At 37.6% G+C, this 27,020-nt stretch overlaps 4 protein-coding genes across 4 annotated transcripts; 1 reads left to right on the forward strand and 3 right to left on the reverse strand.

Moving 5' to 3' along the window:
• Positions 1-5,291: 5,291 nt before the first annotated feature.
• On the reverse strand, positions 5,292-9,848 carry LOC101485182 (eukaryotic translation initiation factor 4E-1A). Its single transcript, XM_004553608.6, has 7 exons — positions 9,709-9,848; positions 8,832-8,935; positions 8,453-8,548; positions 7,716-7,779; positions 7,123-7,236; positions 6,692-6,831; positions 5,292-6,429 (listed from the first exon to the last, which is right to left on the reverse strand). Exons 1-7 carry the CDS (start codon positions 9,802-9,804, stop codon positions 6,315-6,317), a joined length of 729 nt encoding a protein of 242 aa, XP_004553665.2. The 5' UTR covers positions 9,805-9,848; the 3' UTR covers positions 5,292-6,314.
• Positions 9,849-10,531: 683 nt separating this feature from the next.
• LOC101485457 (alcohol dehydrogenase class-3) lies at positions 10,532-14,610 on the reverse strand. The gene is made up of 9 exons (XM_004553609.3): positions 14,500-14,610; positions 13,865-13,966; positions 13,006-13,147; positions 12,808-12,895; positions 12,407-12,626; positions 11,708-11,968; positions 11,392-11,527; positions 10,861-10,999; positions 10,532-10,730 (listed from the first exon to the last, which is right to left on the reverse strand). Exons 1-9 carry the CDS (start codon positions 14,515-14,517, stop codon positions 10,706-10,708), a joined length of 1,131 nt encoding a protein of 376 aa, XP_004553666.3. The 5' UTR covers positions 14,518-14,610; the 3' UTR covers positions 10,532-10,705.
• A 2,369-nt stretch (positions 14,611-16,979) lies between these two features.
• gar1 (GAR1 homolog, ribonucleoprotein) lies at positions 16,980-20,676 on the reverse strand. The gene is made up of 7 exons (XM_004553611.5): positions 20,540-20,676; positions 20,023-20,241; positions 18,187-18,341; positions 18,024-18,083; positions 17,831-17,945; positions 17,513-17,638; positions 16,980-17,410 (listed from the first exon to the last, which is right to left on the reverse strand). Exons 2-7 carry the CDS (start codon positions 20,225-20,227, stop codon positions 17,400-17,402), a joined length of 672 nt encoding a protein of 223 aa, XP_004553668.1. The 5' UTR covers positions 20,228-20,241; positions 20,540-20,676; the 3' UTR covers positions 16,980-17,399.
• Positions 20,630-24,956, forward strand: LOC101485738 (alcohol dehydrogenase class-3). Its single transcript, XM_004553610.5, has 10 exons — positions 20,630-20,728; positions 20,840-20,889; positions 21,103-21,204; positions 21,343-21,493; positions 21,585-21,672; positions 21,762-21,981; positions 22,711-22,971; positions 23,172-23,304; positions 24,039-24,177; positions 24,668-24,956. The coding sequence occupies exons 2-10, from the start codon at positions 20,872-20,874 to the stop codon at positions 24,699-24,701; spliced, it is 1,146 nt and encodes a 381-aa protein (XP_004553667.1). The 5' UTR covers positions 20,630-20,728; positions 20,840-20,871; the 3' UTR covers positions 24,702-24,956.
• The last annotated feature ends 2,064 nt before the right edge of the window (positions 24,957-27,020 follow it).

Consider the following 27,020-nt stretch of genomic DNA (forward strand, 5'->3'; position numbering starts at 1 on the left):
CCACAAGTTGATTTGTGTTTGGGTAGTAAAATAGCTTCTCTATACTTGGAAACAGATCTGTTTGAAGCAGTTATGAGCGAAACTAGTTTGTGCTGGTGTTAGCCCCACAGCCTTTCTCTTTGCAACAATTTAAGATATATAGAAATTATTCATATTACAGCTTTAAAAAACGTTTATTCTGAATTAATTAAGGGCAATGGATGAAACACAGAATGTAGAAGCACTGTTCACAGGTATAGCAAACAGACACATATACATTTACCTTCGTGTGACGTAATGTGTGTAATGTGAAATGATAATATTAACACTTTTTTTATGTGACAAACTTTATATTTTGACGTATAAAGTGTCCTGAAAATGTATTTGTCCCCATCTGGATTTTTAAATTTTTTCATGCTCAAAATGCTCCAGTGCTGCTTGAGCAAAACAACAACTTAAAACAACTACCCAAAGAAGAGTGGGTCACAATTCTACCACAAGAACTGTGGCCAGTTATTCTAAATGCTTGACTGTAGTTCTTGCTGCCAAGGGTGGCACAGCCTATTATCAGGTTTACGGGGTAATTACTTTTCCGCATTAATATTAGGTTTGGATTCTGTCTTCCTTTAATAAATTAAATAATCATTTAAAAACTGCATTTTGTAATTAGTTTGTATCTACTCACTTTGTCTAATATTAAAATGTATGTGTGTCATATATGCAAAAAAATACATGAAGGAGACACAAATACTTATAATGTACTGCAGTCAACTCAAATATTTCCCTTTTTTATCAACACCAGGGGCTTAATATATGTCTCTCGTGTACTACTTCTAAGACAGAAACACCAAGCAGCCTGCACGTGAGTCTGATCTGAAAGCACAGGACCTGAGTCTTATGCAGTCAGAACTCTAGGGCTTGTGCATTTGTGTGCAATTGTGCACACTTATATGTGTCTGCGTGATATGAAGCCCTCTATATACTACTTGGCAAATGAGTGGATCCCTCCCTCTGGTTCACACAGAAAGATGACAAGATTATTATTGACTCTAGGACTCTGTCAGCAGCACCATGGATAATAACCTACCTAGTGAGACTAGCTCAGAGTCCTCAAAAGCAGCCGCTGGTGAGGTACAGTGAACGAGTAGTTCAGTGACACATCTGTCATGAAACACAGAGGGAATCAGCACCTCCTGCAGATGCAAGGAACTATCTGCAACCTTTTATGCTGCAGCTTCATCCAACGGGGTGTCATGTCACTGTGTTTATAGCTGCACTTGTGCATATGAGGTGGGCTGGTGAACAGGAGGCTGACAGTTGCCTAAAGCAACTAGGGGGTGGGGGGCAGAGGGAGTTGGGGTTTCTTGGTTGGGGGGGATATATAAATAAATAAGGCACCCACCTGCTATTTACAGATATCTTCTTTCCCTGGTGTGTGCAACAGAGACTCACTCAGTGGAATCCCAATTTCATCTACCAAAACATTTATGGGGGATTCAAGAGTGAAAGCTGAAGTCAAGTGTGTAGCTATACTGCCTCCTGGTGGACAGTTTAGTAAACGAAAAGAACCTTTCTGCCTTACTCACATGGCAACATAACTGCTCATCATTAATTACACTCATAGCAACAATGAGATAGATAGATAGATAGATAGATAGATAGATAGATAGATAGATAGATAGATAGATAGATAGATAGATAGATAGATAGATAGATAGATAGATAGATAGATAGATAGATAGATAAGACATGAATAATATTTCCAGCATTTTCTAAGAATCATAACAGGATCCTCAAAATTTAAAAATACAAATCGAAAAAAAAGAAGGGAAATATACGTTACTCCTGTTTAATTTGCACCTGATTTTCATGGGAAGCACATTAATGTTGTGACTGTCAATTTTAGGTGTCAGATCAGATTAGCAATTCCATCTGTCAAGGCATCAGAGACATGAAATCCACAGACCTCAGGTGTCAGCTGTGTAAACAAGAGGAGCACAAGAAGTGCTAATCAGCTAAAAAGGCATATGAAGAAAAGCAGGTTGCACAAACTCGCACTAAATATGCTAACAGATGATCATAATGCAGCGTCAGGCATCTTATTTGCTTTGAAATTATTAAAATAAAGGAAAGGCAGACATCCCGGTGGCAACAGATATATAATAATAAGTTAAAAACAATGGGACATGTTTGATAAAATAAAGAAATATATCTTATTTGAGATTTTATTGGATGCTGTATCATAGTTTTGCCTATCCAAAGAGACAATTAAATCCCATCCATCCATCCATCCTATCCCTGCTGGCACTGAGTCAGAGGCAGTGACACTGAGTGTGGTAAACTCAGTATTTATTCACAAGTCTATCACATGCAAACATTGTAAGCAAGACAGCATTCACAGCCACACCTACAGAATCAACAATCAATGTAACATGCTTGTCTTTGGATTGTGCGATGGAGGCGCAAGCAAAGAAAGACACACCTTTATACACTAAAAAGGAAAATGATCTCACTGATCAGTAATACAAGAACAGCATCTGAGAAGAAGGAATCATTTGGTGGAAGTCAAAATGGTTCATTGATATCTACATTGCAGAGTGGAGTCTAATGATGGTAGGAAATAGGACAGGACTGCCGGAGTCAAAATGCTGGTGATGTCAGAGATGAAGCAGGTGAAGGAAGATCTCTAGGTGGGTTGCACTAATGAGAGTCTTACAGAATGACAGAAGAGCACTGAGATTTAAAGCACACAGAAGAGAGGTGGATTGACTTGCAGAAGGTGGGCAAGAAATTGATTGGATCAGACAACAAGTCTGACAGTGTGGGGAAGCGGAAGTGATGTAAAGAATAGATTAGCAGCCTGAACACCCAGGAATCCAGGCAGATGAATGAATACAGATTCTTTTTATTGAACATACGCATAAGCTCCATTTAGTGCACCTAAAAATGCATTTATATGACCTGACATAACTGGCTATAAAAACAGTTAGATAGGCAGTCATATTGATTAGTATTTATGATAACTGCAGCATTACATTAAAGAGTGGGATATTAGTAAATTGAGCAATCTTTTGGTATAGTTGCAAAGGCTGACATTGCTATCTGAATCTATCCAAGATGGGGAAATGCAGTTGGATATCATTTAAACTAATGCAAAGTCACCTATAAAACTTTTGACTCAATGTCTTATGACAAGATCTTCAACCAATCCACCATTTTCTTTCAAAACTACACAATAAAACCAGAGCTTATTGTGGCACACTCACAGCTTGCCATGAGTATAAGAATGGAGTTTACAATAGTTTAATATATTGGAGATAAATTGCAATGGCTTGGCAACAGTGGGGAGAAAGAACTTCCTTTAAAGAAGAAACTTCAGGTAGAAGCCGACTCAAGGAGTAGCAGACATCTAGTGCAACTGGTTGAAGGGTGAGGGGAACGTCAGGTGACTAGGCTATGCCTATAGTTAACTAAGGAAGAGAGCAGACAAAAGTTGATGTGGTATGAAAACAAATAGGACATGAAAAGAGGGACGTGGAGAACTGCTCCGTGTATCATAGGAGGTCTGCCAGAAGCTTGAGCCTGTAACATCACAAGAATTTAATCAGGTTCCAACCCTAATTATAAGCTTTATCAAAAAGGGACATTTTAAGTCTAATCTTAAAAGTAGAGAGGCTGTCTGTCTCCCAAATGGGGATAATGAGGTAATATGAACTCTTTAAGATATGACGGGGCCTAATCATTCAGCACTTTGTATATGAAGATGATTTTAAATTCCATTCTGGATTAAAATTGAAGCCACTGAAGCTAATACTGGAGAAGAGATATCTATTTTTTGAGTGCCTTGTCAGAACTCTTGCTGCAAGGAGTTTTTAGGACAACTTGACAGTATGAAATTACTCTGTGTGTCCACCCTGGAAGTAAATCCATGCACTAGTTTTTTTTAGTGTCAGTCAAATACAAACAATATTTTGTCAGCCCTGCACAGACTTGGGGAAAGCAGTAGTAGTAGTTTGTTTAGTGTGTAAGCTTAAGGACATAACCTGGTCCAAAATGGCAGTACTGGAGTAGCAGTAGAGTCCAAGGTGACACCATCCAAAGGTTGAGGTATGAGGTTAGACATGATTCATGGGGCCATATGTATTTTGTCTGCATTGCAAATATATGAAATATAAAGGCTGTAGAACAAGCTAACCACTAATTGCAGTGTTAGCAGTTTGATACCCTGCCCCTTTCATGTGCTCAAGTACCACTGAGCAAGACCATGATCCTGCAGTTTCTCCCAGTGGTGAGCAGCACTCATGGCAGCTCTGTTACTATTGGTGTAAGCATGTGAATGAGTGGAAAAGAAGCATAATGTCAAGGGCTTTGTAGAACACAGCTAACATTTAACAGTGCCTTTTAACTGCAGAACATTTACTAGTCACTCTGGTCTGCATTAAAGCAGAGAGATTTAATGTGTTCAATTACCTTCACTTGTTCAACATCAACAAATAATGTTTTGAATATCTACCAGGGAGCAAAATGAAAATGCTCCAAAGCTTTCAACAAGGAATACTTTTGATGAGGTAAAGCTTTTTCTTATGACCTCAAGAGACTTTCCTGTAGCTCTCTTCTAATTTCCTCCAAGTTGTCACGTGTGAAAACGTGACCAGATAGATTGTGTCAATTACAAGGATGCTTATTTCAAATGGACAGGAGGGCCTAAGCTGCTGTTGCTCTAAAGTAACAGTCAATTGATGTCATAGATTACTTAAAACCCCCTTAAACTGCAATTTGTGCAGCCTAATAAAGGCACGGACCATAAATTAGTGATGCAGCGGTTCCCACTGAAACCGCTTAATCTTCCTCAATAGACTGTAGTTATAAAACCAGCAAACAAAATTGGAACACAAACCCTACAATGCTCGAGAAAGAAACAGGGGCAACTTTATGATGATCATCACTTACAGCTGCTTCGTGTAAACCTTTAATTATTGAAGAACAAATATCAAACCTTGTTTTTACAATGTCTTATCCTAATGCTAGGATACCGAGTCTGAGGATCTCAGAAAAGTAATGTGATTATTATTATTTTATTTATTATTAATTTTTTTTTTTTTTTTTTTTTTTTTTAAATGGTGAACAGGGTATCATAGGATTAAAGAAAAACCCTCATAAAACACTATTTAAGGCTGAAAGCATTTTAGCAGTGCGTCTCTAAAAAAATAAATATTAAAATAAATAAAAAAATAAAGCACAAGGCTTTCCTCAATGAATGAACACCATGCCAAAAAAAGAACATCATGAAGCAGCAAAGTTAAGTTTGGACACAAGAATCAAACCTTTTTTTTCCCCCTGAAATCAGTTTCTTTCATAATAGACATTTGCAATGCAGGGAAAAAAAAAGTAACTTCTCCTAACCCACTGTTGAGTGCTTTGGTAGAGGCTTTAAAACATTTTCTGACAAGTTTATAGCACACCATGTTGACAAAAAACAGAAAAAAAAAGCCACTGTACAAGTTTATTTACATTGCCGCTCTGTACATTTCAGAAATACCAGGCAGGGATTTACATTAAAGGCACCGTTTCATCCAACAATATTCATTTTGTCACAAAAATGTGGAATGGAAATAACTGTTTGCATTGTTTAACAAAGCTTAACCATGTTCTAGAAACAAATACCGTGCAAAGAAAGTGAACAGCCCGGCTGTTCACTTCAAGAAACAAATGCTGTATAACACGCATGTTTTGGAAAACACATGCACCGAACACATACTTTGGCCAAAGAAAATTAATTTTATCTATCATGGAACACTGATGTTGATGTCCTTACAGAGATGTGAAGTTTTAACTCTTTAGACACTCACATGAACCCCCCCAAAAAAAAAAAAAAAAAAAATTACTTTTCTGAAGTCAACGCATTACTTGGATTTGTTTAATTTTAATTCCAATGTAAACATTTTAAATCCCTATGCCGTTACTGGAAATTTGCTACAGGAGTACAGTACCAGTTTATTAAACTACATGTTTTTATTGCATATGCCTTTAATGTTGAGTACTTTAACAACAGAAAAAAAAAAAAAAAAAAAAAAAAAGCTAAAAATACACCAAATTATTGAGAACCAAATGGGGGAAAAAGGCATCTTTATCACACAGTCTCCTTAAGTGTCCCAAACATGTGATAAGTGACCAAAAAAAAAAAAAAAAAAAAAAAAAAAAAAAAACCCACAGCAATTTTATCCCTTTTCCCCCAATGTTTTCCAAAAGATCGAAGTTACATTCACTTTAAAAAAAAAAAAAAAAAAAAGTCTATTTGGAAACACAGGAAGGCTTGGTTGATAATCCTTGGATCCTCAGGCAACAAACTTGTTCTTGGTTGTTGAGCCACTCTTTGTGGCCGTGTCTGCATGTGACTGGTAACCAATGATCACTTTTGGTGGGACGCCTAGCCTTTCTTTATACACACGCCTAAAAAAAGCAAAGACATTTTACATAGTAGCTATGAGACAAACTCAGTCATTTAAAAAAAAAAAAAAACCCCACACATTTGTTATATCTTCCTGTAACAGGCTTCTTACTCCAAGACTAATACTATATGATACTACAGATCATTCTGAATCATACTTCTAGACAGAAGAGAGAAAAGACAAAAGAACAAAAACTTGCACAACAGCATCTAATGTGCTCAGATTTTTTTCCCTCATCTTTAATTGTGGCATTTTCAACTTACCCTATGTGTGTGATGGCCTCTTTATTTTCATAGTCTGTAGTCCATATAGCCATCTTATCACCTTTGGCTCTAACATTAATGACAGCTCCACAAACATCGTCACTGTAGTCGTCAAAAGCTTCTCCAACAAGACACAGGAGCTGCAGGAAAATATGAATTTTTAAAAGATTTGTTATTGTGGACACATGTTTTTGTTTTACATGCAGTTAGTACCTGAAAAGTTGTGTACTTAGCATTCACTGGCTTGTCACAGTTGTGGTTTGCTATTATAAAAAAAGACTGCTACATGGAACTCATCCTTTTATCTACACCCATTTACACTGTACATTCCTATTGCCATGTGTCAAAACATACACAGTGTACAAGGCCAATAGATGAAAAGAATGATGACTCTGTTAGAGCAAACAAAAATACAAGAGGGCGCAACATACCGTCTCCAACCAGAACCGATCCAGGTCTACTTTACGTTGCTGCTTGGACAGAGTTATCAGCCAGCGGCCGCCTCGCCGGTTCCTTTCATCTTCCCACATGGGCTCAATCCCATCCTGTATTCAAACACAAGCCCACACCACATACATCACTGTTGCAAACAAGTCATCAAGAAATTAATACATTAACAGACAACTAATGTATTAACTAAAGTCACATGAAGCTGAATTACTGAGACACGTGTATGCTCACAACTACCCTCATCTATGACAGCGGGGAGAGGAAAAAAGACAAAAAAATAAATAAATACTCTATTGTGGGATTTTAAATTTTGGAAGGTTTTTCTGTTGAAAGACTGGATGAAGCATTTCAATAAACTGAAAAGCTGAAATAAACCAGTCAATGCACACGGACTACGCCATTTGTCAGCCTAATGCAGAAGATGCTCCTTTCCATTCTGATTATTCGATAGGTGGGGTCCACTTTCAGTGTTTACTAAAACAACTTTTGTGAACCAGAGAATAGGAAATACCAGAAAAATGTCATTTTACATGGGGATACTGCAAGTCCTGAAAGGGACAAAAGCACTTCTTACCTTAAATAAAGAGTAGTCACAGCCAGACATCAAGTTACTTGACAGCTGAATGTGATTGTATAATCTAAGAAAGAAAGCATTTTTTTAAAGAAAATTAATTTCATGCATCACCAGCAACCCACAGCTCGTCTTGGCACAACACACAAAAAAAAATAAATTCCTATTTCATAGACTCAGCATATGACTGAAGGCTGCGCAGGACAAACATAAACATCAAACACTGTTAGTTAAGTTGTAGAGAGTCTATTTTGTTTTTTCAACTGTGAGGCTCATATTTTGTGACAAGCTGGATTTGGCAGTGTTAGGAAGGTTTAGTCTGTTGTGATGTCTGGAACAGAAGACAACACAGGAAATACTTCTCTCTCTCTCTTAAGGAGAGAGATGCCATCACAATAAGGCGTCAACTCTGCGACAAATAAAATTTACAGTGGTTCATAACTTCTAAGGGTCACCATTGGCCCAGAGACTACACTATAGGATCTATAGTTTAAGGATGGGCATGCTTTTTCCAAGCTTAGTATAATGAGCATAGCATATGAATACATGCAACCTCTCCTCAACAAATAGGCCAATTTGAATTTCATTGAAACACACCAACACAAACAGGAATTATCATCAACATTTTTGCTCAAAAAAACAAAAACAAAAACCAGAAACCCATCCATACTATAATTCTAGCTTTGCATTTAAGTCTATGATACTGAGTGGCATGAACTCAACAAGTAACAAAAACGTACGCCCAGAAGTCCTCCACAGTGTCAAATTTGGAGATGAGACGAAGGTTGGCTTGCCACGTTTTGCTTTTGTCATTCTTGAAAAACCAAAGAGCCCACCTGGGAAAAACAAACAAACAAACGTCTTACTACAGAGTATGACCACATACTGTCTACATTTGTCAGGTTGGTAGTGAAGAAAAATTTGCAAACTTTTACCACCTCACACATACTATATAACAGCAAAATTCATTTAAGGAGACTCACACTACTGGAATATAACAGTTTAACTGTCTTCAGTATTTTTGCAACTGTTATACATAAGGTAGAATGATACATGAATGTTATAAGCTGTATCGATTTATACTTCTACAAGAAAAGACAGACGTGGATAAATGCTTACCTGTTTTGTAGTGGGTGTTTGATGTACGTTTCAGGATTCACAACCTTCTGAACAGCTGTTTCACATTTCTCAGTTTCACCATTTGCAGGAACGGAATTTGACACCTAGAAGAAAAAGAAGTGCAAGTTGTTTTGGTATTTTAATGATTATAACCAAGTGTGTGCACACGGTGTCTGAGAGGTTTAGTAATTTAACGTCTTACGATATTTTATCGTTTCAACCCATGCCACATTATGCTATCGTGTCTACATGTTCAGGGCCTCTTTAGCCCTGTTGAGTGCTCCACCTCCCCGTGGAACCATGCTGACGTAAAATGGCTTGAATCTACAGACTTGTAGCAAACTTGAGAAAAGAAATAGGTTTTCTCAAAGGGTAGCATTTATTATCGTTTGCCACTTTAAATTGCATTATAGAGAAGATGTCTAGCTCATTCTTAAACACATTTCCCCACACTGACCAACATTTGGTTTCCAGCTAACGTTAGCTGGAACCCACGAGAGTCGTTACCGGTGTCCTCTCATTCATACAAGTATCTGAGTTCAACTCAGGGCACCGACCGGGGCATATACCCAGTCAACGCAGTGTTAACCCGGCGTAAACGATGCTTTAAAAACAGTTACTGTAAATGGTCTTACAAGCAATATTGCTGATATTAAGATTTTAAAAACAACTGGCTATAATTTACTACGCTAAGTTGCTTGGCTAGCGAGTTCTGTTACCTGTCAGAAGTAAAGTTTACAAGATTTCTCAGACTCTCGATTATTTAGACTAAACTGTCGCCTAGTTGTCTTTTACCGCTGGTTAATTAAATACTCCATAAACGTGCTGTTTGAAAGATAAAGAACCACATATAACCTATTCTAGCAAAGGGACTCACCACCAGTGCGGTCGCCATCTTCTGGAAATCACTTTGAGTTTTTCGCCGTGTGTTAAAATAGCTTGGATTGGGTCGTATGGTAAGCACAACACGCATGCGCAAGCAAATACGTACAAAATTAAATATTGGTTCAACGTGTGAGGGGGAAAAACGTCATCCTCCTTCAGGTTTGATAGCGTGGACAGTGGTTAGTGGAAATAAACTCTGAAGTGATACGAACGCACTGAATAAACTGTATTCATAATAATTATGTACATTACGCGAAAACAGAATCATCTTATGGTTAAGACTGAATATTTCACTGTAGCAGTGGGAACTTGTCGATGTTTTTCTAAATAACAGTTTGATATGGACAATTATTCCTAAAATGTGTTGTTGCATTTAGGAAAATCAGTGTGTGTATGTGTATATATATATTTATATGTTCTTGTGTTTCGACTATGCATGCCTCTGACCCAAACAGCCTGTCAGTTTATACAGACCCTGATGCACAAGACATTAGAATATCGCAAAGGCAATTTTTTAAATTCATTTTGTACCTGTATAGGAAAAAGTATGACGTCCATTGTCCATTATATGATACACAAGAACTGGAAATATGAGTGAGTGACCTGTGAGACCATATTGCAGTATGTAAGCAACATTCTTAATTATTAATTTATTTCACTGTGGTATTATCTAACAGGTGCTTCCAAAATATAACAAATATTGGTGCCTTTATGTAAATTAATGATTAAATATTGCCATCTTGATATTAACCAACTAAATGTCACTGAAAGACACTGCTCAAGAGCAGCCAACAACCAACAGAAAAGCAGAAACCTTTGGTTTTACAGAGGTTTTAATTGAAATGGATCAGTCAAACATATCTTACTGTTAGTAAAAACATCTAACAGTCAAAAGTACACTATCAAAACAAGTGCTGAGAAACAAGTGCTTTAACTATGGCAGGAGACTCTTTAAAAGCTGGATGTGAAGGATGTTTCTTTCAGGCACTTCAGAAAGTCAACACTGTGCGGATACTGCAATGAGAAGGGGAAAAAAAAGAAAGTTAGGCTAAGGATGCAAGGCACTGCAGTTCAACAACAAAATACATTCACTACAGAGCCACTTCTATAAATTGAATTTCTAATGTGCACTGTTTTTCCACACCTCTTTCCAGCATGCATGAGGTCAAATCCCTCATTGATCTTCTCAAAGGGCAGTGTGTGGGTTACAAACTCATCCACCTTCAGCTTCTTACTCATGTAATCTTCCACCAGTTTAGGAACACTCTCCACACTCTTCCACCCTGAGGGTGAACAACAAAACCAGTTTTACAACTGCCAATATCAGTAAGGCATGACTGAACCATTTTGCTGAAAGTGTTGAGGCAAAGCACCAATTACATAGATAAAATAGATAAATAATAGGTCTTAATACAACTAAAAGAAGCTACAAAACTTAACATGCTGAATCTATGGGTTTAAAAACAGCATATGCATTCCAGTTTTCACATTAGCCAACAACAATAAGGCTCATAAAATACCATTATAGATTGTGTTTTCATTACAAAACAATGTGTCCTATCTGACTCCACTTAATAAAAGGTTATGCTTATAAAAAATACACAAAATAAAGACAAAAGCTGCAGCCAGACAATATTAAGCACTTTAAAATAAATTCTTTAACTCAGGCCGTTACCTCCAAAGGCTGTGCCTCTCCACACGCGACCTGTCACCAGCTGGAATGGTCTGGTGGAGATCTCCTGTCCAGCTCCAGCTACACCAATGATGACACTTTCACCCCAACCTTTGTGGCATGCCTCCAGAGCAGCTCTCTGACACACACAAAAAAACCCAAACAACAATAATGTTGTTGTTTTTTTAAACTTACCTTGTACACTACTTACAAAGTTACACCACAGTGCTATAAAAATTGAATTCTAATGTGCACTGTTTTTTCACACATCTTTCTAGCATGCATGAGGGTCATGCATGCTGGTGGGCCTGAGTCTCACCATAATTTGCACATTTCCAATGCACTCAAATGAGTAGTCCACACCCCCATCAGTCATCTCCACCAGAACCTCCTGGATTGGCTTGCTGTGGTCCTTTGGGTTTACAAATTCAGTGGCTCCAAACTCCTTGGCTTTTTCAAACTTATCAGGGTTGATGTCCACACCGATGATCCCGGTTGCTCCGGCAGCCTTGCAGCCCATTATAACGGCCAAGCCCACAGCTCCAAGGCCAAACACAGCACATGTGGAACCAGGGTCAACCTGAGTGAGCATGAGGTAGAATACAAATGTGAAAGTTTAAGTGTTGTGCCTACATGATAAATAACCATATAAACAATAATCCAAGTATGAACTCTAAAATAGATTTGGCCTACCTATTGCTGTTCTTATGTTTTTTAAGTGTGTGTGTGCGTGTGTGTAAAAAACACACAATAATTGAAACATGGATCTTAACAGTTGCCTCCTTTATTATTCTTTCTGTAAATACCTGAATACATCATTTAAAATTGAAGGACCTGCTAGCACATCAAAAACTATTTGTGTGAAACTGCAAACTAAGAAAAAAGAATCTATCAACTATTTTCTTATTACTCTATAGGTGAGACTGCGACAAACATGTAAAAAGATTGTGAATATTCCAATGAAATCTAATGTTTTGCACAATGTCTTTGCTGATGAGCAGCGTCATGTCATTCCCACCTTGGCAGTATTAAGAGCAGCACCATATCCTGTAGAAATGCCACATCCGAGAAGGCACACTTTATCCAGCGGAGCCTTCTCATTCACCTTGGCCAGAGAGATGTCAGCCACTACAGTGTACTCAGAAAAGGTGCTGGTCCCCATGAAGTGATACACTTGCTTTCCCTTGCAAGTAAAGCGTGATGTCTTATCAGGAAGCAGACCCTGACCCTGGGTTACTCTGCAGGGTGAAGGGGGAAGGAAATGTGCAGATTAGCATGATGAAATGTGCAAAGAAAACATAATCTGTTCTGACTGAGCTTTTGTTTCCCTGTGGTGGGGCATCTTTCTTTAATGAAATTGTTATCACAAAAGTAGACTTCAGCACCTCAAGGTTACGGAAATAGGCCTTCATACATTACCTAATTTTCTGGCAAAGGTTAGTCTTGGGGTTTTTGCAGAATTTGCATTCACCACACTGAGGCACATACAACGGGATGACAGTATCACCTTAGAAAAAGAACAAGACAAAAACAACCCACATGCAACAAATATTTATTCCTAAGTATACCAAGAAGTAAAATATTAAAGTTTTAATGTTTTGTTTGGCAGTTGTTTACCTGGCTTAAACTTGGTAACACCTTCGCCAACACTTTCAACTATTCCAGCACCCTCGTGTCCCAAGATGACAGGGAAAAGCCCCTCAGGGTCACTGCCACTCAGCGTGTAGGCATCTGTATGACACACGCCTGTAGCAAAGATCTGAAAGACACAGTGTCACTTAAAGTTCACGTCAGGCATGGCTGCTGGATGGAAGAGTATAATATTAGTACTACATTTAAAACATTATGTTGAATTGAACTTAAACCTTATTTATGAAAAAAAAAAAAAAAACACTGACTAATTTAACATGTGGTTTCAAACCTTAAAAGCAAAAGCCTGGGGTTGATGGGATTGAAAGAATAAAGAGCAAAAACAAAGTGTTTATTTTTCTGCTTATCAAATAACACTTTCATAGGACTCTTCCTTGTTTATGCACAGCTCTTAAGCTCTCTTAAGGATGCGGTCTGGACTTTCAATGATTGCAACAGCTTCATTCTTTTCTTTCCACCCATTCTGAAAAGCCATGTCCAAACTTCTAGCACTGTATAAATACTTCAGACAAGCAAACTGCCAAAAAAATCTGCTTTAATAATGGAAGCTACACTTGCTGATGATCCTTTAATTAAGTGCATTTGATTAGCAGCACCCGGCTGCTACTTACCCTCTTAATTCCTATGGGAATAGTAAAGGTAGTTTTTCAAATGATTGCCTAGAGTCCTATGAAAGCTATTTATCACATGACTATAGCAACATATCTTAAAAGAATACACAAATACTGAATGAATCTAAAATGAACATAGTTTTGTTTTGTGTTTTTATTCAGTTGCAGTCAAGTCAGGCTTTAGATTTATGAACGAGTCTGATGATCTGAGTTACCTTAATGCGAACTTCATGGGCCTTAGGTGGGGCTACCTCCACCTCTTCAATAGAAAGAGGTTTCCCTGGCTCCCAGGCAACAGCTGCCTTGCACTTGATTACCTGAAGGCAAAGGACAGTATTTTTCCATGTCTACATGTGCATGTTTTTCCAAGTCAAGTGAGTAGCTGCAGCTGTGGGTTGGCTCCAGCTTTACAGTCCCTGTGGCAGATCGAGCTAGTTGCACCCAGCGTAGTTAGCCTTTGCACTCTGTCAAAGATTATGCATCTCTAAGATTCTTCCTGATGTTTGCTTTAATAGTATTCAGCCTACATAACCCCCAATAGCGCCGTCAGTCTTGATGCTTTTTAAACCATGCCATCACTATTATCACTATGGCTTTTAAGTGCTGCAGCTACTTGCAAAAAAACATTTGCCGCTGACCCACCAAAGTTCCCTGTTAAGTAATCGAACAGTGATTCTTTGTACTTCATTCAGAGCAAATTAATGCGTGCATGCTAGCTTACAGAACTTGCCAGGTTTACAATAAACTTGAACTTTAAGGCAACTTTACGACTAATGCACAAACGGAAACTTTGTTTGTTTTGTTTGTTTTTTCATATATTTCTTACACAGTCTTTGTGAACAGTACTCACTTCACCAGCTGTCTCCATGCTCGTTGTTTCTAGAGAAGAAGACGGGCCACTGAGCAGCCGTAAAGGAGTTAACCTTCGGACCAATCAGATACGAGAACGACTAGCGTACGCATGACGCATTTGGGAGCAATGAAGAAAATAGGCCAAAAAAGGGCGCTTAAGAATTTCAAATAGTTGCATGCTGCTGGTACTACTTATGTTACTACTGATAATAATTTAAAAAAAAATATTTAAAAAAATACTTGTGAATAAAACGAATTAATAAATGAAAACATGTAGGCTGCAATCTTTTATTTTTTAAACACTTTTTAGAAATAACTTCAGTCATTGTTGAATGTCATCATTGACAGTGGGGACTTTTGCTTTTTGGATGCTGGAGAATATGTTATGTTTATCTTTAAAAGTTTACTGATATATTTGTACAGTTGGAATAAGTACTAACTCTGAACTTGAACATCTTAGTACTTCGTGTTAAACTAGACAATTGTTAACGGTGCCAGTCAACATCAATAATAAATGATGTTCTTGACCAAACATGCTTCAGGTGTCTTTAAAGAGTGAGCAGGATTACAATGCAATTTGTGTTTTGAATTCTGTTTTTATATTTCATTTTCACTCACTTATGGCAGTTAAGCAGCACCAGGCATGCAGCTGAAATACTGTTTCACACACATCTAAAATTTAATTTGGAATAACAATTATAAGCTATCAAATTCACTTATGATAGACCTGTCATACAAATATTAAATATATATATATATATATATATATATATATATATATATATAATGCCTAAATGCCAACCTTACACAGCTGACCTCCCTACCAGACTCTAAATTTCCTCACATACCGTACACACTCTGGTGTTTTCAGTCTGTATTCTGTGTTTAACCTCGTCATATTTTCCTAATATCAGAGTTTCCTTTTTAAAATCAGTCACTCTACTTCCAGTAGTCTTGTCCTTGTTTCTGATTGGTGAGATACTGCCAGCAGCACCTCCTTCATGTAAATAATGTTGATGATGTTAGGATTAAAAAAAAAAAGCTAGATAAGGAAATTATCTTTGATATGTTGAAGCTTGTTTCAAAGTACAGCACACTCTTCCAAATCTGCTTTTAAGCCTCAATATAAATCTAAAAGTCAGAGTCACAAACCATTTGTTTCAGCACTATATGAATAATTACTTCATTGGTGTTGTTTTCAATTTAGCACCTTTATTATTCATTTTGCACCTTTTTAAAAATAAAATAAAATAAAATAATTTATTAGAATTGCTTTTAGTCCTTATTTAGGCTCGGTTGTTTAGGTTTGATTCATCCAGAACCCAGGGTTGATTGAATGCTGTCCAGCTGTTACTCTGTTACACTGAAAAACTCACAGGGTTTAGTCTGAGACATAGATCAACACACTGTGCCCAGATACAGGAAACAAGATTCACACTGAACAAGCTGAGTTGGCTTTTGTAACATGCCAGACTCATATAAGAAAGATATAAAAATGTGAGTTTCAGTTATTGATATTTTTACCTGCAAAAATCAGAAGGAAAGAAGAATCCTACTACAGTGTTGGGAAAAAAACAACTAAGAAAACTTCTTTCACCAGTTAAAAAAACTGCCAGTTAAACTAGCAGTGAGGACAAAGGGCCTCCTGAACCACTCAGATCTGCAGCAGTATGCCACTGCTGCTCCTCTGCCCAGTCAGGAGGCTGTGGAGCGGGTGTCTGCTGTTGTCCATTTTAGCTTTCATTTTGTTCAATGTATCCCTCACAACCACAGTCTTAAGTGTCCAGCCTCCTGCCAAGCACAGTTGGCTTGCCCACCAGCTGGCTCTGCGCCTTCGTGTAGAGCATCAGTGTTCAGTGACCAGTAGAACTTCTCATCCAGTGGGACACCCAGATATTTATAAAAGTGCACTACCTCAATGTGCTGCGCAAGTATGGACAAGCCAGATGGTCCAGCCTCAATCTCGTGAAACCGTCACCTGCATCGTTTTAAGTATATTTTTGCTTTTTAAAAGCATGCCAAACAGAAACCACAGACTAAGCCCATAACACATCAATGAATAAGACACGTTTGTTTTTGTCACTCAGTGCATTCAAAACAAGTCAAAAGAAGAACATGATATCGATCACTTCCTCTTTTGAGTTTCCCACTTCAGTCTTATAAAAAGAACTGACAAAACTGTCCCCAAGTCACAAGTCATCCAGTCCTACTCATGCAGGACAAGAGATACGTCTTCTTGCCATTACAAGGAACCCAGTATGAGCAGAAGGATTTTCTCAGCCTTAATTTAAAGGGGTTTTGAAACATAACCTCCACTGGTTTGTAACTTGAGTTAAATAGAGCATATTTTTAGGTGACTTATAAGCAAGGAGATGCCCAAAGTAAGTAAAAACATAGTTGTGCCTGGTTTTTTTTGTTTCTTTTCTTTTAATTTCTATGTGGATAAAACTGCTGAATGATAAAGAAACAGCCACACAATTATAAAGCACATTTTTTAATTGAGGCATTTGATTGCAATGGTAACTCTTTATATTACAAACTACCAATGTTTTTAGCTGAAAACACGTCTGACATCCTGCACATGAAGACATTTGGACATGGAGGTTTGTGAATACGTTCGAACGCCTGTCATTCTTCTCACAAATATACAATAATCCCCACAAATGACTCAAAAAGGTTCCAGCTACAAGAATACATTTTAAATACAAATCTTGAAGATCCAGCAATCTTCTAAAACTGGTAAAAAAAAAAATTAAAATAGAACAGGAAAATCAACTCTACAAATAGAGACAATCTTCATATGAGTCCAACAGGCCAGGATCTGACACAGATCATAACCTTTTAGCTGCGAGAGTGACCATAAGGATGTGATGGTCACAATGAACCATCAGAGTCAGATCATCTCCCACCTATAAGAAAACAAAAGATCAACAAAGTTCAGACATAATAAACCATGTGTCACATCAGGGAAAATAACCAAAACATTGTAAGACGATAGAAAACCTGCCAACCTCTGAATCCACGTCCACCACCGCCACCTCCTCTTCCTCTGAAGCCTCCTCCACCACGGCCTCCTCCTCCACCACGGCCTCCTCCTCCACCACGGCCACCTCCACCTCTGCCTCCTCGAAAACCACCTGAGACAAAAAGAAAGTAAAATTAATCAAACTACTCTTGCATGCATTAGGCTTTTTCCATTTTCAATCTACAAAAGTAAATACTGAGCAAAAACTGAGCAAAATTCCTAAAGAAAAACAAAAATGTCTGTTTTGTTATATATTCTAAACACGTAGCCAGAAGATTAAATTAAAATGAGAATGCCATCTTACCTCCACGACCACCACCCCTTCCTCCACCTCTGCCTCCTCTTGGAGGCCCCTTTTCTCCTGGTGGCCTCGGGAGGAATCTCTGCAGTGGTAGTAGCTTCATCGGATCTATATAAAACTAAAAGACAACATTTTGGTTAGAAATCTAAGATATTAAATTAGTCACTAGAAAAGTTTAGTGAGACATTTTTGGTACCTTTTGTAGTTTCTTGAATGAAGATGCCTTCATATTTTCAGAAAGTTTTACTGAGAAATACTGCAAAGGTGGGTTAAGGAAGCAACAAGAACACTGACAATGTCAAACAGATTCCCTACTTAATCAAAGGTTTAGAGAAAAACAAAGACAATAGAAAGGATACAAAGTCTCTGAGTTGGCCAAATATCTCATCGACTTTTCCAATCTGCTCCTTGTTTTCCAAGTACACTGGGGCATTGAAATAGGGAACCTTGTTTTCCTCTGTTGTGCACTTGCAGACAATGTCATCTTCACATGGATGCATGAACTCTCCCACTGCTGTGAAGACAATGAAACACAGTTAAAGTTTAAGACGTGCAATACCATGACTGACACCCAATTTAAATTTCTGTCTGGTTATAATACGTCAGCATATGCTTGACTGCTCTGCAGTTCACTTTATGGGCATCCAGCACAAGGTTTCTGTAAGTCTGAAATTCTTTGGAGGCCGAGGGAATAAATGGGGGTTAAAGGAAGTGACCCAGAATATATGCTAAAACAGAGACTTTGAGGCACTAGAATATAAACATATAAAAACAAAGTTCAAATAAGTTGGAAAAAAATTGTTTTTGAACAGCCCAATGAGTAGAAACACAGATACATCTTTAACAATATTACAATGTGGACTTAAAAATATATTCCATGCACCCTAACTCCTGGTACAGCATGTCATATTCACATTTTGTGGGATGATCATTAAATATATAAAAGATTGTCTGTAATGCAGTTTGCATTTAAACACTTACATATTGCTCATATTATTATTACTATTGTTACTACTACTATCACCACTACTATTACTAATATTATATAACATCTTTTTGGTTTTCTGGTGTTTTTGGGACAACTTGGAAACATGTAGTTAAAGTTAATTAACATGAACTGGATCTTGAATACCTCATGTAGGTGACACACGGTGTATTAATTTCATACTCTCGTCACATAGAATATCTACTGAAGTTCACCATTCACACACACCCAAAGGTCCACCGTTGTTTTAGAGTTGCCTGCTAATACTGACTGGAAACGTATGCTTCAGTGGGCAATGTACATAGCCGCAGACACTGAGAAACCCTATAATGCAACCTACCCTCATAAACTGACATGCACCTCCCCAGAAACTTAATTACATGTCACATCAACACTGCCCACTACAACCGTGAATGGCCTGTTGAATACCTTTGATTTCTCCTATGCATTTCTGGCTACTTTTTTGATGCAGTGCTAGAATTTGTCAATGACAGAATAACAATGTAAGGATCTGTTAAAGGAATAGAAACCATAATACGGACTCACAATCGGCAGCAAATTCCTGGAGGGAGATTGCCAAAACTATTGGAATGGACACTAGGGTAATGTACAAAGATGTGGAAAAACTAGAGGAACAATTATAAAAATGACAAAGCATAGAGTGGCAACCCAGAAGGGGGAAAAAAAAACTTTCTGGTATTTTTGTTTGTTTCTATCGTGACTGGCACCGCATGTAAACTGCCAGGACTCTACCACAAAGTAATTAACACAGTAAATGCTGGCTTGATAATGTCATCTTACATATGTTACATGGGCTTTACATAGATTCAAGCAAGATGGTGTGCGTGGACATCTGCATGCCTGCCTGTTCTTTTTGTTTGTTTTTGTGACTGCACAGACTAGTTCCTGGTGACTTTTCAGCAAACATAGAAAAGAAGAGACAGAAGACAGGCAACAGGACAAGTCTTGTTTTCCACATCCTTGGATAGTCTCCATCTTTGATGATGACAAAATTCTCACAGCCTACTCATCCACACCATTTCTCCATAACTGTGTAATGGTAATATTACAGAGTCAGTGTTTTGGCAACATCAAGACTGTTTACTTGTATCTCAATGGCTGAGAACTCACGCGAAGCTGTGGTAAAAGTTTAGCTTCACATGTGTATAAAGAAGCACTCGGTTTAGCGTTTTGTTAGAACTGGGCTTACCAACAACATATTCAGGAGGTCCATAGTCTTGCTGTCTGTTGAAACCCCCTCTTCCACCACCCCGTCCAAATCCTCCACCACCTCTGCCTCCACCGTATCCTCCTCCACCTCGTCCAAATCCTCCACCACCTCTGCCTCCACCGTATCCTCCTCCACCTCGTCCAAATCCGCCACCACCTCGTCCTCCTCCTCCTCTGAACGACATTTTCCTCAAATGCTCTGTAATAAGAAATAACGAAAACACAAAGACGACACAGCTCACGTGATTTCATGCTTGAAGCTAAACACTTATGAATGAATTAGCCTGCCCATGATTCAGGCAAACTATGCCGACTTGGAAGCTCTTTCTTATGCTAGCTGAAGTCGTTAGCTCACGTTAGCATTACTCAGTCATTCAAAGTACGAAAATTCATCTGTTTTTTCTAACATAAACCAACACGATACGTAGTCGTTTAAAAACATACACACCGAAAAAGTGCGCAACACTGTTTTTGCACAAACAAAGAAAATTACTCACAAATTTGACCGAGTGGCTAGACTTCAGACCGCCCTGCCGAAATTCCATGCGACTACAACACGTGTGACCGTAACGTGCCGTAAAGGCACCGGGCAGTCTCGGAAAGTGTCGTAAATGCGCTGACAGAGCTAAACCATTGAAGAAAAACTAGAATTAGAAGAGGGTGCAACCTGTCTGCTGTTTGACTCGGTCAGTTCAACCTTACCCACTCAAATGTTGATATAATGTAACTCGCAGCTGTTTTGGTGATAAGTGAAGATTTAATTATTCCTTTATTTAAATTATTTTGTTTAAATACAGGCTGTTTTATATGAAGACAGCATCTGTCAACAATGGCAACAGTTGGAAAGGTAAGAAAAAAGTTGTTTTTAAGCTTTTTTTTTTCTTTTTTACTGTTTGTCTTATAAACAGCTACTGCTGCTTTTTGGGGGTTCTGCTTTTCATTCGAAAGTTTTCTGTCATGGAGAGTGTTCGTTGTTTGTTTCCATCTGTAACAGCGCCCAAACACAGTCACTCATCCTTGCAAACTTGTTTGTTTTGTTTTGGGGTTTCTTCCCCTTTAGGTGATCACATGCAAGGCAGCTGTTGCGTGGGAGCCCGGGAAGCCTCTTTGTATTGAAGAAGTGGAGGTGGCACCACCTAAAGCTCATGAAGTCCGAATTAAGGTTGGGCACAGCTCAAATTTGTCAGCAATATGACAATACATATGATTTGCATATGATTAATCTAATTTCCTGTTAGTGTGACTGTTAACCACAGACACTTCCACTTCCTAAAACTGTCACATCATTTGGCTTGTACAGGTTGTTGCCACAGGTGTGTGCCACACAGACTGGGAATACCTGTTTGAGACTGGAAAAGGGATGAAATTCAGACCATTCCCTTTGGTACTTGGTCACGAGGCAGCTGGCATAGTGGAGAGCACTGGCCCAGAAGTCACCAGATTCTCCCCGGGTAAAGTGCGCCACAACCAGTCAGATGACATTTGTCTTATTTCTCTTTTTTTTCTTCTCAGACTTACATAATTGTTTTGCTGTTTTCGCAGGGGACAAAGTTATTCCTCTTTTTCTGCCATACTGTGGGGAATGTGAACGCTGTCTAAGTCCAAAAACAAATCATTGCAAGAAAAACTGGTGATTTTATTTCCCCATTTTTGAGACAACCACGTTTACTCTATTACTTAAAATGTGTTCACGTAAATACTGTTCTTTGTGGTTTTTAGGACAAATATGCAAGCTGGAATTTTGGCTGATGGGACTAGCAGGATATCTTGCAAGGGACAGCAGGTTTACCAGTTCCTTGGAGTCAGTTCTTTCTCTCAATACACTGTGGTCCCCGACACCTCGGTTGCAAAGATAAGAAGCGATGCACCGCTAGACAAAGTCTGTCTGCTTGGATGTGGTGTCTCCACGGGTTATGGAGCTGCTATTAATGCAGGCAAGGTTAGAAAACTGAACTCTAAAGGTTCAAACTAATACTCTTAGAACAGATGTGACGAAGCAACAAATTTGAAAAGATATATTGATAAACATGACAATATATAAACAGCCAAGCATATTTTAACCAAAAAAAAGGAAAAATTAGTGATATTTGTATTTGGAAGTTTTCTGTCTTACAATATGCTGCAAGACTGTAGTCATTTAATATCAACACTAGATGGCAGAAATGGCATGAGTGCCTCTAAGTTTTCAGGATAAGGTGTACATGTCAACTACTTTAATTTGTTACTTTATACAAATTCAAATAATGCAAAGTAGTGCAATTGTTTACACATTTGTATAACATGTGAAATAAATGTTCCTGTTTTGGCTGCATGTGGAAAGAAATCTGCTTTAAAAATTGCCAAAGTCACTGAGGTGACCCTTTGTGAATAAGGGAGCAGCCAAAAGTAGGTCCACACACACATAAATAAAATGACAAAATGACAAAATCAGGACACTTTTGTACTCATTTACTAAAAAGAAACCAACTAAAAATGAGTGGAAATCCTTGCATGCGTTATTTATTTAGACATAACTTTAATCAAGATTCACAGACCTGATAATATCTCATGTATGCGTTTAAAGGAATGTACTCTAAATGTTATATTTACTGTAAAAACTATCTGTGAAAATGCTGAAATGATCTTTAAGAATTGTTAGTTGACTGGCTTCCAACTTTTGTGCGTTCAGGTTGAAAAAGATTCCTCGTGTGCCGTTTTTGGGCTTGGAGCTGTCGGGCTGGCTGCTGTCATGGGTTGCAAAGTTGCCATGGCGAGAAGGATCATCGGGGTTGACATCAACCCTGACAAGTTTGAGAAAGCCCGACAGTTTGGAGCGACAGACTGCATAAACCCAAGAGATTACAGCAAGCCTATCCAAGAGGTTGTGGTGGAGAAGACAGGTGGAGGTGTGGACTATGCGCTAGAGTGTGTTGGAAGTCCAGCTATCATGGTGGGTGCCTCATTTGAAATTTGGCGTGCGATTGTTCAATGCAAATTAAGTCTTGTGACTATAATTGGAATACACTGTACAATGTCTTCCTTGTTAACCTAGATTTGATCTCTTTTGCAAAAGTGACACAAGTGAAACAGTTCTATAATGATGCAAATACAAAATGATAATTAGCTAAGCAACTGCTTCTGTCACCCTAGAATGCTGCATTTGAGTCCACAAGAGATGCCTGGGGTACTTGCGTCATTGCTGGATGGACAGAGACAGAAGTAATGAGCATTTCAGTTGAAAAGCTTCTCATGGGACGTACCTTAAAGGGCACTTATTTTGGAGGTGAAGTAAAAAAAATTACCATACATATTAGATTATTTAACAGCATTTCATAACGCATCAACAGGTTTATGGTAACTGGTGTAATTGTGGAATTGAGTGATGAACATAAAATTGAGTGTATCATCCTGAAAAACTGTCCCTAATGTTGCCCTTCAGTGCAAAATCGAATGTTATATTGGAGTAAAAAACCTTACTATTGGATTATTAATATTTAAAATGTGTTAAAAATTATATTACAAATGCTTTGGCATTAGAATTTTATTTTGTAATTTTTTTAGGTAAAGCATTAAAAACAATCATTGCTTGTTTTCTCTGATCAACATTCCTGAACCTAAATATTATTGAAGTACAATTTAATAACCCAAAGAATAACCCCAAAAAATAGAATCTGTAAAAAGTCTTGAGTTGTGCTCAGTTAACAAATTAAACAATCGATGAATCGTCTAAATTTCTGTCAAAATACCCATCAGTTTTTGGTTCCTGAGTTCAAAACGTATATAAGAAGAAGTTCAGTGAGAACAGACAGTTAGGTATATCCTACATAAACTATATAATCACTTTTACAGTTTGTAACAATACATTTACATATGTTTCATGTACTATGAGCACATCAAACTCACATCTGATGTGCACTGAACTGGCTGTGAATGTGTCCACAGGACGGTCTTACAACAATGCAATTCATATTACATGAAAACATGTTTACAAATTGAGCTTGTTAACTTTTTCTAAAGGGTGGAAGAGTGTGAAGGATGTGCCTAAACTGGTGGATGACTACATGAATCACAAGTTGAAACTGGATGAGTTTATTACGGAGAAGCTCCCGCTGGTTCAAATCAATAAGGCCTTTGACCTTTTAAAAAGTGGTAAAAGGTGAGACCTTTCATATGTGTACATAAACAACAACGAAAAAGTCTACTTAGCCATAAATATTGGGGCTGAATTGCTATATAGGGACAAAATTGTGTATGTAAGAAAAGTATTTTCAAATCTTTAACGTCTGTCTAACATGTTCTGTTTGGTTAAACAAATCACTAGATTCAATTTGATTGATCTTTAGAAATAATTTCAGAAACTTATTTCCCAGGACATTAAAATTTAAATACTATTTGGTATAGTGTGTCCTTAATATTTCTATTGATTAAGTATTTGATTACCTTGAGACCTTAAAACATCCAAATATTCACATTGATTAAGCTAGAACAGTGACTTGTGGCTTAAAAAAATGGATAATGTTTGTAGTAATGTCCACTGGATTGATTAATTGTATAAACATTGCAATTCTATTGTAGGATGGATGTTTTGGTTCTGTTGGGAATTGAAACTTCGATATTAATTCATCTTCTTCTTTTTATTTTCTTAGCATCCGCACTGTCGTCAGCCTTCAAGATTCTTAAACAAAGGATAAACCTTTAATGTCTGCTCATAAAATGAAGTATTCTGTCACTTTTATAACATTTTGCATTGTTTTTGTCATTTTTGTGTTAGTTTGACAATTACAATATTTTCCATGCTCGGCTTTGTAGGAAATGACATGCCACCATCTGCCACTAGATGGCAGTCGTGTAAAAGCTTTGATGTTTAGGTCCACTAAAGGCATCATCTCAATAAAAACAGGTTTTCAGTGTGCAAAGAATCATTTATTCATGTGGATTTCTGAGATTATTGTTTTTGTTTATCATGATCCATCACACAAAAATGTTTACTTCTTTTTTTTTTTTGTAAATTGGTTGTAATTTATAAATATACAGCATCTGCAGGAACATCAGGGCAATTTTTTTTTGTCATGCTTGGAAGCTGCAACGATGGTCATTCTAATCCAGATATCAATGTACAGCAATAGTTGTAATTAAATACCCTTGTATAGAAGGTGCTCTAAAAGACACAGGAACCAAGTAGCTGAATCTGTCATAAACCATGAAGAAGCATCTGCTTCATGTGGTCAGGCTTACCAAATTTCGTCCTTGGTAATATTATATATTGATTTAAATGGGAGTCACAGAGAAGGGCTAGAATAACAGTTGTGGGCTGTCAGGACAGAAGACAAAAGGTTGTTTGGGGAATGCCTCCCAGTGAAGAGCTGAAATAGCTGCCGAAGGAATTTGTTTTATTGAAGTTCCATTCAGATCAGATGAATACCCTTGGCACTTACCTCACTTTTCCATCTTTATTTAAAATGGAAAATAAATTGGTGCTCTTCCTTCCTTTCCTTCTCCTCTGCCTGTATGCTATCAATCACAGATTATACAATTTAGGTCACCTTCTGTTACTAAAAAACCCTCAAAGTAGAGAATGTTGTCGAGAAATAGAACACATAATAATGCACATAATGCTGCAGTAGAAGGAGATAAGAGGGGAAGATCAAAAGAAATAGGAAGACAAGTTTTGACAGGTGGTTATGTGACTGGGCACTGTCATCTATAAATGTTGGACATGCTCACAGATTTATAAGGCTTTCTTGCGGACATGTGTCCAAATATCTGCCTCATCCATGGGAAAACTATCCAAAGTGACGACCGTAAGTCTCCCACCTCTTTTTTCCCCTCTTTGTTTTTGATCCTTGTAACCTCTGGAATTATCACAGCATTGTGCACCAACACAGGGAGGACATGTTATCTGAATTACAACCTCAGCACTGTATGCATTTGAAAAGCCTTAACTGTCCATCTCGTCATATTTTTCACTCATCTGTACAGCTTTTCTGCAGATATTTCTTGGATACAACCTTTTAGCATGAAGGAGCATGGAGTTGAATAGTGATAAGAGATACCAACCCTGATATTTACATGTTTTTTCCCCCCTCTGTTGATTTTCTTTTCGTTTTCTCTTGGTATCATTACTTTCCTGAGACTTTTAGACACGATACTTGAGGTAAATGCCATGGCACAAATAAAGGTATGTCTGGAAAAAAATCAAAACATGCTGCCTTGCCTTTTCACAACATTTAGAGTGGGATCAAGGGATTTCCTCATATTTATTAAGCTATATTCCTGTGTGACAGGATGATGGCACATTATATATGCTAAGAATATAAGAATAGTAGGCAGAAAACAGTCTATGTGGGTTTAAAAAAGAATATGCTATATTGGTCTTTGTTTGTTATTTCATGTCATATGGAAAAGGTTTCTCTGAACACAAAAGAATTAGTAATGGAAATAGAAGGACGCGGTTGAATATTATTTGTCTTGTGGAGTGGCATTGACTCGATGAGATTCGCTGAAAGCAGCAGCCGATGTTTAGCTGTTTCACCCCATCATTTTCACATTCCTGCTACCTGGAATCAAGCTGTATGCATTTTTATGATTACATTTATGTATATTCAAAAAGTAAAAGACATTACTTTAAAAAAGTTTTTTTTAATTTTAATTTTTAATATTTTTCTTTCTCTGCCACATTAAGGAGAATAAATAAATAACAAAACTAAAACAATTAAAGACGAAAAAAAGGGTCAGTTTCAGCAACATGGTTACACAATACAGCAACGCAATGCATCTACTCTTAGTAATATTTATTCTTTTACTAGATATTCTGAAATAATTTAATACACATCTAATTTATATTTGGCTTTATCTGTTTTTCGTTCCCGTTTCACATTATGGCTGCTTCAGTCACACAGTGAGAATTCATATCAAACAAGAAAAGTGACAGGTTTATTTGTTTTTCACTGGCTAACAATTAAGTCTGACAAAATGTTGAGATATTTTATTCTATGACAA

This window comes from Maylandia zebra, linkage group LG2 (genome assembly GCF_041146795.1).
Source record: "Maylandia zebra isolate NMK-2024a linkage group LG2, Mzebra_GT3a, whole genome shotgun sequence".
In the NCBI taxonomy this organism is placed as follows: domain Eukaryota; kingdom Metazoa; phylum Chordata; class Actinopteri; order Cichliformes; family Cichlidae; genus Maylandia; species Maylandia zebra.